The sequence below is a fragment of the Rhinoderma darwinii genome, chromosome 8 (genome assembly GCF_050947455.1).
Source record: "Rhinoderma darwinii isolate aRhiDar2 chromosome 8, aRhiDar2.hap1, whole genome shotgun sequence".
NCBI lineage: Eukaryota > Metazoa > Chordata > Amphibia > Anura > Rhinodermatidae > Rhinoderma > Rhinoderma darwinii.
The window spans coordinates 1,396,921-1,409,156 of NC_134694.1; the positions used below are offsets into that span (position 1 = coordinate 1,396,921).

General features: G+C 46.3%; 1 protein-coding gene, 1 long non-coding RNA gene and 2 other non-coding genes across 7 annotated transcripts in view; 1 reads left to right on the plus strand and 3 right to left on the minus strand.

Moving 5' to 3' along the window:
• The window catches only part of DIPK1B (divergent protein kinase domain 1B), a 110,890-nt gene extending 105,010 nt beyond the window's left edge, over window positions 1-5,880 (plus strand). For all 4 annotated transcript variants that reach the window (XM_075834603.1, XM_075834604.1, XM_075834602.1 and 1 more), the window contains one exon: window positions 4,076-5,880. In XM_075834603.1, coding sequence (XP_075690718.1) covers window positions 4,076-4,888 — 813 coding nt within the window. In that variant the 3' untranslated portion in view covers window positions 4,889-5,880. The remainder of the gene's footprint in view (window positions 1-4,075) is intronic.
• Window positions 5,881-8,223: 2,343 nt separating this feature from the next.
• On the minus strand, window positions 8,224-12,236 carry LOC142658989 (uncharacterized). The gene is made up of 3 exons (XR_012850234.1): window positions 12,189-12,236; window positions 9,581-11,212; window positions 8,224-9,136 (listed from the first exon to the last, which is right to left on the minus strand). It is a non-coding gene; the product is annotated as an uncharacterized LOC142658989 (long non-coding RNA).
• On the minus strand, window positions 9,414-9,545 carry LOC142660112 (small nucleolar RNA SNORA17). The gene has a single exon (XR_012850427.1). It is a non-coding gene; the product is annotated as a small nucleolar RNA SNORA17 (small nucleolar RNA).
• Window positions 11,013-11,144, minus strand: LOC142660111 (small nucleolar RNA SNORA17). Its single transcript, XR_012850426.1, has one exon. It is a non-coding gene; the product is annotated as a small nucleolar RNA SNORA17 (small nucleolar RNA).

Consider the following 12,236-nt stretch of genomic DNA (forward strand, 5'->3'; position numbering starts at 1 on the left):
TTTGGAGTTCACATTTAGCAGGAATGGTTTGCGGAGGCCATGTCACATTTACAAAGCCCCTGAGGTGACAAAACAGTGGAAACCCCAAACAAGTGACCCCATTTTGGAAACTATACCCCTTGAGGAAATTATCTAGGGGTATAGTGAGCATTTTGACCCCACAGGTTTTTTGCAGAAATTTTTGCAAGTAGGCTGTGAAAATGAAAATCTACATTTTTTCAAATAAAATGTAGGTTTAGCTAATTTTTTTTCATTTCCACAAGGACTAAAGGAGAAAAAGCACCATAAAATTTGTAAAGAAATTTCTCCCGAGTAAAACAATGCCCCACATGTGGTAATAACCGGTTGTTTGGAGACACGGCGAGGCTTAGAAGGGAAAGAGCGCTATTTGGCTTTTGGAGTTCACATTTAGCAGGAATGGTTTTCGGAGGCCATGTTACATTTACAAAGCCCCTGAGGGGACAAAACAGTGGAAACCCCCCACAAGTGACCCCATTTTGGAAACTACACCCATTGAGGAAATTATCTAGGGGTATAGTGAGCGATTTGACACCACAGTTTTTTTGCAGAAATTATTGGAAGTAGGCCCTGAAAATAATAATCTACATTTTTTCTGAAAATGTAGGTTTAGCTAATTTTTTCTCATTTCCACAAGGACTGAAGGAGAAAAAGCACCACAAAATTTGTAAAGCAATTTCTCCCGAGTAAAACAATACCCCACATGTGGTAATAAACGGCTGTTTAGACACACGGCAGGGCTTAGAAGGGAAAGAGCACTATTTGGCTTTTGGAGATCACATTTAGCAGGAATGGTTTGCGGCGGCCAGGTCACATTTGCAAAGCCCCTGAGGGGACAAAACAATGAAAACGCCCAAAAAGGGACTCCATTTAGGAAACTACACCTCTTGAGGAATGCATCTAGGGGTGTAGTGAGCATTTTGACCCCACAGATGTTTCATAGAATTTATTAGAATTAGGCAGTGAAAATAAAAACAATCCTTTTTCTTCAATAAGACGTAGCTTTAGCGCAAATTTTTTCATTTTCTCAACAAATAAAGGAAAAAAAGAACCCAACATTTGTAAAGCTATTTCTCCCGAGTACGGCAATACCCTATATGTGGTCATAAACTGCTGTTTGGGCAAACCGCAGGGCTCAGATGGGAAGGACCGCCATTTGGAGTGCAGATGTTGCTGGATTGGTTTCTGTGGGCCCAAAACAGTGGAAACCCCCCAGAAGTGACCCCATTTTGGAAACTACACCCCTCAATGCATTTACCAAGGGGTGTAGTAAGCATTTTAACCCTGCAGGTGTTTTGTAGAAATTAGTGTGCGCTCAATGTTGCAGAGTGAAAATGGGATTTTTTTCCATAGATATGCCAATATGTGGTGCCCGGCTTGTGCCACCATAACAAGACAGCTCTCTAATTATTATGCGGTGTTTCCCGGTTTTAGAAACACCCTACATGTGGCCCTAATCTTTTGCCTGGACATATGACAGGGCTCAGGAGTGAAGAGTACCATGCGGAGTGGAGGCCTAATTTGGCGATTTACAAAGTATTGGTTCACAACTGCAGAGGCTCAGATGTGAAATAATAAAAAGAAACCCCTGATAAGTGACCCCCACTATGGAACTGCACCCCTCAAGGCATTTATTAAGGGGTGTAGTGAGCATTTTCAACCCACAGGTCTTTTCCATAAATGAATGCGCTGTGGATGGTGCAAATTAAAAATGTATATTTTTCCCTAGATATGCCATTCAGTGGCAAATATGTCATGCCCAGCTTATGACGCTGGAGACACACACCCCAAAAATTGTTAAAAGGGTTCTCCCGGGTATGACGATGCCATATATGTGGAAGGAAACTGCTGTTTGGGGACGCTGCAGGGTTCAGGGCCGAGGGAGCACCATTTGGCTTTTGGAGAGCGGATTTTGCTTGGTACTATATTTGTTTGAGTATTGCTGGTGTTTTATAATGTGGGGGTACATGTAAGCGGGGCGGAGTATATAAGGGGCATAATCAGGTGGTATAAAAAAATAAATAATCCATAGATGTGTGTTACGCTGTGAAGCAATCCTATCTGCACAGGCCGGTGTCGCACTGATAAATGGTGTCATTTCTTATCCCCCTTTTGGTCCACACTCCGCGCCTTTGTAGTTTGGGGAATTTTGCTGGGAAGTGTTGTCCTGGTATAATACGGGCACCGTCGCTTCCAGCGGATATGTTGGGCTCTCCCCTTCCTGGTTCCCTAATTTTAGGTCCTTGATAAATCGCCTCTTGAAACAGAAGAAATGTTCCCCTCGGGCACAACTGCATATTTTTTTATTTCCTGACTTATTGGAGACTTAACTAATTTTATTTTTCATAGACGTAGCGGTATGAGGGCTGGTTTGTTGCGGGATGAGCTGTAGTTATTATTGGTACCATTTTGGGGTACATGTAACTTTTTGATCACCTTTTATCCTATTTTTTGGGATGCCAGGTAAACAAAAAAACGCAATTCTGGCACAGCTTTTTTTGTTTTTTTTATACAGCGTTCACCATGCGTTATAAACTACATGTTACCTTTATTCTGCGGGTCAGTACGATTCCGGCGATACCTAATTTATAGCACTTTTTTATGTTTTACAACTTTTTGCACAATAAAATAACTTTTGTAAAAAGAATGTATTTTTTCTGTCGCCAAGTTGTGAGAACCATAACTTTTAAATTTTTTTGTCGACGGACGTGTATGAGGGCTTGTTTTTTGCGGGACGAGCTATAGTTTTTATAGGTACCATTTTTGGATACGTGCGACTTTTTGATCACTTTTTATTGTAATATTTGTAGGGCAAAGTGACCAAAAAACAGAAACTCTGGTAACGTTTTTTACGGGTTTTTTTTACGCTGTTCACCGCGTGCAATAAATATAATATTTTGATACCTCAGGTCGTTACGGTCGTGGCGATACTAAATACATATGGTTTATTATTATTTTTCAATAGTAAAGGACTTGATAAGAGTAAAAGGGGGATTGTGTGTTATTTGATTACTTGAAACTTTTATTGTTTTCAAACTTTTATTTTTTGCACTTTTTTTTACACTTTTTCTCAAGTCCCACTAGGGGACTTGAAGGTCCAACGGTCAGATTTATTTTTTTCTAATACATTGCACTACCTATGTAGTGCAATGTATTAGATCTGTCAGTCATTCACTGACAGCAAGCCGTTTAGGCTTCGCCTCCCGGCGGGGCCTAAATCGGCTTCCGTAATGGCAGAGCAGGAGACCATTGTGTCTCCTGTTGCCATAACAGCAGTCGCCAGTCCCGATTGCCTGTCAGGGCTGGCGATCTGCTAGTAACCGCTACGATGCAGCAATCGCTTTCGATTGCTGCATCGAAGGGGTTAATGGCAGGGATCGGAGCTAGCTCCGGTTCCTGCCGTTACAGGTGGATGTCAGCTGTACAGTACAGCTGACCTCCACCGCTGATGACGCCGGATCAGCTCCTGACCCGGCGCCATCTTGCCGGCAGCTACGGAAGCCGATCAGGCTCCGCCGCCGGGCGGATCTTGACCGGCTTCGGTGCTAGGCAGACCGGGAGGCCAGTATTAGGCCTCCGGTTGCCATTGCAGCCACCGGAACCCCGGCAATTTCATTGCTGGGGCTCCGATGAGCTGCAAACACCTTAAGTGCAGCGATCGCGTTTGAGCGCTGCACTTAAGGGGTTAATGGCGGGGATCGAAGCTAATTTCGGTCCCCGCCGTTACAGTCGGATGTCAGCTGTAAGATACAGCTGAGATCCGGTGATGGCACCGGCTCAGCTTCTGAGCCGGTGCCAAACGTTTGACGTACATGTACGGCATTTTGCGGGAAGTCAATGCTTTCCATGACGTACATGTACGTCAAATGTCAGGAAGGGGTTAAAACAATATTAAGCGAGGACTAGCGATAGGTGGACTAAGAACAGAGAAAAAGATTTCTAAAATGATCACTCGCCCGATAGAAATCTCTTCACCTATCAGAAGGCTGAGGGTAGTTTTAACATTTCTCTGTGGTAAACGCCTTTGCCTTATTTTAACCCTTCTCCATCCCTACAGGATAATTTGGGAGACCAGACGTCACTGACAACCCTGGTCAGCCGGATTTTAACCATGGCAGACGTCAACGAGGATGGAAAAGTGTCATTGGCGGAAGCCAAGTCTATATGGGCCTTGCTGCAACTGAATGAGTTTCTTCTCATGCTGTCGCTACACGAGAAGGAGCACACGTCCCAGCTACTTGGCCACTGCGGGGACCTTTATATTACAGAGAAGATCCCTCACGAATCCCTCTACGGCAATCACATACCCGGCTTCCTACAAAACCTCCTCCCATCCCCTGTGCACCGACTCATCCACCAGTGGTTCGCTCCAGCTTGGCCTAGAAGAGCTAAAATAGCCATCGGACTATTGGAATTTGTGGAGGAGATTTTCCACGGGCCTTACGGAAGTTTCTTCATTTGTGAAGCCAGCTTCAAAAACATCGGATACAATGAAAAATACGACTTCAAAGTAGTCGACCTGAGGAAGGTGGCCACTGAAATGACCATCAAAGGCTTCCTGAAGGGGCGCCACTGCGAGCAGAACTCAGACTGCACGTTCGGCAGAGACTGCACCGCCGCCTGCGACAAACTCATGAAACAGTGTAAAAATGACGTCATCCAGCCCAACCTGGCCAAAGCCTGTAAACTACTGCAGGAATACCTGCTGTACGGCTCTCCCTCCGACCTCAAGGAGGAGCTGCAGAAACACCTGCGGACTTGTATGACCCTCAGCGGACTCGCCAGTCAGATGGAAGTCCACCATTCACTCGTATTAAACAATCTGAAGACTTTGCTGTGGAAAAAGATCTCCAATACCAAATATTCCTAACTGTGGTCTATAGACAGAATATAGTGGCTGGCAGATCGAGACAATTTTGATTGGATCTGCACACGTTTAGAATCGCTCTGAGAGACGTCTTATGGCTACAAGAAGCCGGCTGTAGGTGGACCATTTTAAACTCATTTCAGAATAGTTGTCCCATATTAAAAAAGTAATCGTAAGTTAAAGAAAGATTTTGGAAATGCTTGTTAAAGGAGAACACCCCCTAAATTCATCACATCATTGTCCTATGCTGATGTATAAGGAATAAGACCCCCCTGCACACAACTGCCTGTAATCAGTCAGTAAATACAGGGACAGCCACCCATATTTGCAGGCCCTGATCCCATATAAAATATGGGAGCACACGCTGTATAATAAATAAAAAAAGGGACATGTCCTATCTTTTGTGGCCCAGACACCTTCCTGTAAAGACACGTGTGAGTCGGCCATAGAACTGAATGGGTCTGTAATTACAGACTAAATCTACGGTCATGTTCATTGGGCCTGAGTCAATATCCGTTATATACACCCTTAAATATCTCTGACCAGAACATACTCTGGATACCATTTACTGCAATGGATTTCGGTTTAATTCCAGAATATCCAAATCTATTGTGGTCGGTCACTACACACTTAGTCCCGTTGATTCAACGTAAACCATTACGGATACTGACAGTTGTCGTCTCACTGACTTCAATGTAAAAACAAAAAAATACCCACACACCAAAACAACCTGACATGGGTCACTAATAATGGTCTGAAAATAGTCCGTTACATCACCCTACGGGAAGAATCGTGCCGTCTACGGCAGGTTGTGAAGATTCTCTCCAGATTTGCAGAGCCGCTTCCCTCATGACAGCTCGCCGCAGAGTATTACAGGCCCCGGCTCCCAATAATCTCACTTCTGCAGGATCCCCCTTCCCTCCATGGCAGCTGCTGTAACTGTCCGTGCCGTTTCCAATGAGAATTCACATGTAAATAAAGGTTTGTGAAGTCTATTTTTTTTTTTTAGCCTCATTGTCGCCATTACCAGCGAACGCCTCGTATTAAACAGGAAATCGTGAGAACTCTTTTTCATTGTACGAGATTACTTTTAACCTTAACACTTCTCTACCCTGTCCGGTTAACTTAAAGCCAATATCTTTTATCCACTGGCGCTACCTCATTTTGACAGATAATTCCTCCCCCTCCTTTATGGTGGTGAGCGGAGGCAGCGCAGTGACTGGGTAAACGTGATTCATATCGTGCTACTTCTAATGATTTCTATGGCAACCCTGAATGCCGGCTGCGGGTACATTGAAAGGGCAGCAATTTATAAAACCCTTTGGTACCTGAGAGCAGTAACAATGAAACGCATCTCGAGACTACTCCAGCAGTTAAGGATAGAACGTCAAAGCGAAACCTCTGCTGTATAGTCGCAGCTCCGGAGGATGAGTCCATACAATGCATACAGAGAGACAGGTGGGTTCTGTAATGTTTCATCAATAGCTCCTAAATCGCTCATACATTTGACTTCCATATGGGGGGGGGGGGGGGGGTCCATGAGGACGGTCATTCACAGTAAGATAGAATGATGTTATACCAGCGTCACCAGCTCGGACCACACAGGAGGTTGCACGTCCCCCCCCAAGCCAGAACACAAAGCAGAATCTGATCCTCTAATTATACAATTACTTCATGAATTGTGACACTTTACTGCCCTCAAGTGGCAAAACCGTGGTACTACAGGTATAGCCAGCATGTGAATATTGCCCTGACCTGCAGGTGTTAGGGAGTTTTAGTTCCACAAATTCTGTAGACCTGCAGGTTGCAAACAAATAATCTACAACTCCAGTTTAAAATAAAGCTTAAAAAACAGGCAAATAATTTACAGCAGCATTTCACATCAGCTTCATACATATAATCCCCAAAACAGGAACAGATAAACAAAAAATAATATATTTCTTATAAGGGATATGGTCCCATGAAGGACGGTGGTCTGAAGGAACCAATAAGAGCCTTATGTGAAGGCTGTAGCTTTACTGCCAAATACAAGACACTGATAGTGTCCGCCATTCCTGCAGGTCCCCTGCTGCGGTCTGTAAATCTTCAAATTCCTGCCCGCCTCCATATATCTCGACTCACAGTAAAGTCCCCGTCAACATTCATACTATAATGCGTCATGCACGTTGCGAGGACCCCATATGACCTCAGTAGTATGGCGCCATCTTTTCAGTGCCCATAGACATGCATGAGGCCTTACGGTGCTCCCAATTTCACACAGGGCAGAGATGGTTATTTCCTGTTCGGAAGAATTGGACTTGTGGAAGGCACTGGTGGTGTCCCAACGTCAGAGGGGTCTGACTTCGTGAATGAAAGGTTTCTAAAAATGACCAAACTTCAATCTTCTGATTGGTAGCCACAGATTCAGGTGATGTTGGGGAATGCATCTATCACCCCAAAAAATTTAGTCTAAAGACCAGGGAAAGACAGACCCTTCTTATACCAACAGACCGGGCACCAGCAGAGGTTTTACCCTCCACTCCCTCCCTATGAACTTCATGGGACAATTCTGGAACATGACAATTTGCAGTGACAAGCCCTGTCTATCAGTCCGGATCTATGGCCCTGGTGGACTGGAGAGAGCAATGCAGTACGTACCATATAAACCCCATCACTCATCTTACCCCATATTACAACATCTCACCGCGTACCTCTGTCCAGTTGCATTAGAGACTAGACACACATGCAGGTATCGTGTCATTTTCATTGCATCTTCCCCATCAGCTCGTGAACGCAGCAACCTCAGTGGGGAATCTCATTAAGATTTGTTTAGGACACTTCCATCTAGCATGGACTTTTACCAGTTACCTGCTTCATATCGCAGCCAGCAGCTGCCGCTCGGGGCTTAAGGTGTTCGCCAATAATTCCCATTTAATGAGTGACATTTCCCAACGTTCTGCATTCTTAAATCCCGGCAGACTTAATCTCAAACACAAACTTCACAGCGTCACGAGATCCATCACTTTACTTGATGCACAATGATAATCACCGAGGCGGCTCGTACTGTAAGTGTAACCACCCGGGGTGAGCAAGATTCTCCCTAAACAACCGGCCAAGCTACATGAGGATACGGTCATTAAAGTTTAGGGGCGTTAGCAAGTGTGAAGTTTAAAAATTCAAACCCCATTTTCTACACCACCACTTCTGGCAAGTCCCCAGTACTTCACCCATACAGCAGACTGCCCATTACTGGGTGTGACCCTAAACCCAGTGCCTGTAGCCCTAAGCAAAAAAATTAATATATTTCTGCAACTAAGAGGTCTGACTACAACTTAGAAGAAAACTAAAGGAGCCGCACGTTGCTTTAAAATAACTTTATTCAAATAAAATACAAACAATAGAAAATATATATACAATGTCATGGGAATAGCAGTCAAATGTATATACACCCTGTGTCACCCGCACTTACCCTGCAGACAATATACAAGGGCCCAGAGTTATCCTGACTACTGAACACCAAGGTCTTGTATTAAGCACATGATTTTAGTTGCTCTTTATAGGGATCAGACCTCGATACACAGCAACAAAGCCTGGATCCTCTTACACAGAACAAACAATTTTTCTGCCTGCAGTCACCACTAGGGGGAGCTCAGTGGGAGATGCATATATCTGTATACAATCAGGGCATAGCTAAAGGCTCATGGGCCAGAGCAAAAAAGCTTACCCCCTATTGCCCTGATAGTCTAGGGGACTATCAGACAGTGGTATTAGATACAGCAGCTCACAGTTTCCACGTATTTAAACTCCTCACTACAGGCGAGGCACCAGATCCCGATACCATTTAGGGTCAGGACATTGTGCGCTGCAAATTAGTCATATTGCCGCTGAACTGCACCAGACTCCGGAGTGAGCATGGCAAGTATATGGAGAGGTTACTGTAGTAACAGGGAGATGTTTTACCTACAGTGCAAATCTTGGTGGTGGGGGGGGGGGGCATGGACCCTCCTGGCTTTAAGCCCAGTTGCTCCCCCTACAGCTACACCACCACTCCTACTCAACAAGACTAAATCCTTCCCCTGAGCTCCCCCTAGTGTGGCTGGAGGCAGAATTTTCTCATTCAACTCAGTGTCTGTGACAGGACTGATCCCTAGATCTTCTACACCCCTCGCTGACCTCTCCCCCTTCCAGTTCTATTCAAGAAAAAGCCCAATAGAAACACCTGGAGCGTGAGACATCCATTCCTGGCCGTGTCCTCATACAGCAGACGTCACCCTGAAAAAGACAACGCAACATTAAGATCGTCCCCCAAATATCTCATCATATGAAGATCAAAGGCCGTTCTAAGCCCGGGGCACCCACATCTTATAAGGAAGTCTCAAAGACGGAGCTGGTTTGTCCGGCATTAGATTCATTAAGGAACAACGTACAGAAACTGATTACCCCGATAACATGGGGGGGGGGGGGGCAACCAGTGAAGTTAATGGAGTTTCCACCAGAGACATCTGATAATCTGATCAACAAGGAGATTCACTAACTGCCCCAAAAGAGAAATGTCCAGCTGGAAATTATTCCCAGTACCCACATAGCGGGCACCAGGCGTCGACGCAGCCGTGTTACTCTATGCCACCTAATGACACAAACATGAAACCGAGGTCATGTCTGCAGCGCCTTTAGGGGCAAGAAAACCATGAAATATAAAGACAACGCGCAGCGTACCTGTCCAGCCGGAGCTCCAGACGATACAGCCGTCCTGCAGGAAACAAACACAAGTATCACTATGACCATCACACAAACACCAATATCACGGGGGTCCTCATTACAGGGGTCTCCCATCTCATTCATTGCATATCCACTGAACAGGCCATTAATATCTGTTACAGAAGCTGATCCTAAACCTATAGAGAAACGGGGGGGGGGGGGGGGGGGGGATCAGGTAACCCGTTTAGCATTGTTAGGCGGCTACAGATACCGAGCAGGGCCTAACGGCTAGAGGGCCATGCGGCCGGCTCTCCCCATCCGGTTTAGGATAAACCCTTCAATAGCTGATGGGTCACGGCCCGACTCCCAGGACCCACGCCGATCAGTTTTTTAGAGGGGGTGGAGCGGTAGTACGAGCGCAGATTCCCTTCATTTCTGCTAAATCTGTGTCTGCGATTCAATGAACAAGAAGAAATTAAGGGGTACAGCACTCGTACAAGCAGTGCACCCCTTAAAACAGCTGATCGGCAGAGGTCCCGGGAGTCGGACCATGACCAATCAGCTACTGATTAGTACGGGCTGCCATAACCATCGGCACCCTGTGATCACATTGCGGGAGGGGGATAAGCTGTTAGAGGGGGTCGTCCACCTATTTCCAAGAATTTAAACACTGCGGTCGCTATGGACTGCCGGCACTTAATGGGCTAAATGAGTGGGAACTCGCTCGAGCGCTATCCTGCCTGTTACTGTGAAGTGTCGGCTATAACATACAGCAGACACCCGCTTTATATGGAGCGGGCCCGGCCCATGAGCCCCCTCTATACATCCCCTACCCGGCTATGATGTAACCAGGTCTAATGTCCAGAAGGGGTTTGATCACTGAATAGTTGATATAAATGGAGATAGTTCTAGATTAGTACTGTGAGCACACATGGGTGCACTGGCCTCTGTTGTGGGTCACATCGTCTCATTGGCACCCAGGACAACACGCAAATCTAAACAACTTCTATACCCGACACTTGTGTGAATGAGCCGAGCGACAGGGGCTGTTACAGATGTTCACAATTCAGCCACCGCCTCACTCAGGTTAGGACACCCATGTGCACTCAATGTACTAATATTAGTCTCACCCCGACCGGATCCATCAGCACCTTATCGTGTCGACGGCTAAAGACCCTTTTACATCGGCCAATTATCAGGCAAACGAGCGTTCACAGAAAGTGCTGCCGACAGGATGATAATAACATACGGGGACGAGTGATCAGAGTAACGAGCAATCGTCCCAATACAGACCGCTTGTAGAGGGAGCGAACAAGCGCTGTCCACAAACCAGCCACCGGGTGATTATTAGGGGTTTAAGTTTGACAACCAGTGAAGGTAATGGAGTTTTCCCACCAGAGACATCTGATAATCTGAACAAGACGATTCACTAACAGCCCCAAAAGAGGCAAATGTCCGGCTGGAAATTATTCCTAGTACCCACATAGCGGGCACCAGGTGTCGACGCAGCCGTGTTACTCTATGCCACCTAATGACACAAACATGAAACCGATGTCATGTCTGCAGCGCCTTCAGGGGCAAGAAAACCATGAAAAATATCAAGATCAGCGTCATACCTGCCCAGACGAGGCTCCAGGGACCACATCCAGCCTGCAAGAAAATATAGCAAGTTGGTATGAACAAGAGCTGACAACTACTACCACCATCATCCTAACACGGAGATAACCTCCGACCACTGTAAATGCAACGTATATTACAACTTCTATGGCAACGTGCGTAGACACAGCTGTGTTCCTCCATGCCACAAACCACACAGTAGAAACAGCAGTGTTCCTCCATGCCACCTAACGGCACAAACATGACACCAAGGACATGTCTGCAACACAACCGCTCCCCCATATACACCCACACACTAGGGGCAGCACTATACCCCCCCATATTGCCGCTGAACTACCGTAGTGGGCTCAACTCAGGAGTATGGTAAGTATATGGAGAGGTTACTGTAGTAACAGGGACTGGTGTCGTTTTACCTACTGTGTGAATGTGGTGCGGGGGCCGTGGACCCTCGTGGTTTTAAGCCAGATTGCAACAAGAATAAATCCTTCCCCTGAGCTCCCCCTAGTGGTGGCTAAGGCAGAATTTCTTCATTTTCAAAGGGTTTTCCACTTCGATCTACTGGATAGGTCATCAGTATACGGTCAGTGCAGACACCCGGACCCCGCACAGATCCGCCACTCCGGCTGCCTCCAGGCGTCAGAATACATGGCTCCGGTCAAAGAATAGCGGCCGAGCTGCAGTATTCCAAGCCATTAGGAGCAGAGCTGCAGTTATGCCGGACGGCCGCTATTTGACCCGAGCCTCTGATTTCGGCTCAAACTACTGAATCACGTTCCAAACACCCGGTGCACGGAGGCAGCCGGAGCTGCGGATCAGTGCGGGGTCCGGATGTCAACCACACGCCGATCATATACGGATGACTTCTCCGATACATAGGTCGTCCGTTTCAGATAGTGGACAACCCCCTTTAACTCCATGGCTGTGACGGGACTGATCTCTAGATCTTCTACACCCCCCGCTGACCTCTCCCCCTTCCAGTTCTAGTCAAGAAAAAGTCCAATAGAAAGACCTGGAGCGCAAGACATCCATTCCTGGCCGCGTCCTCATACAGCAGACG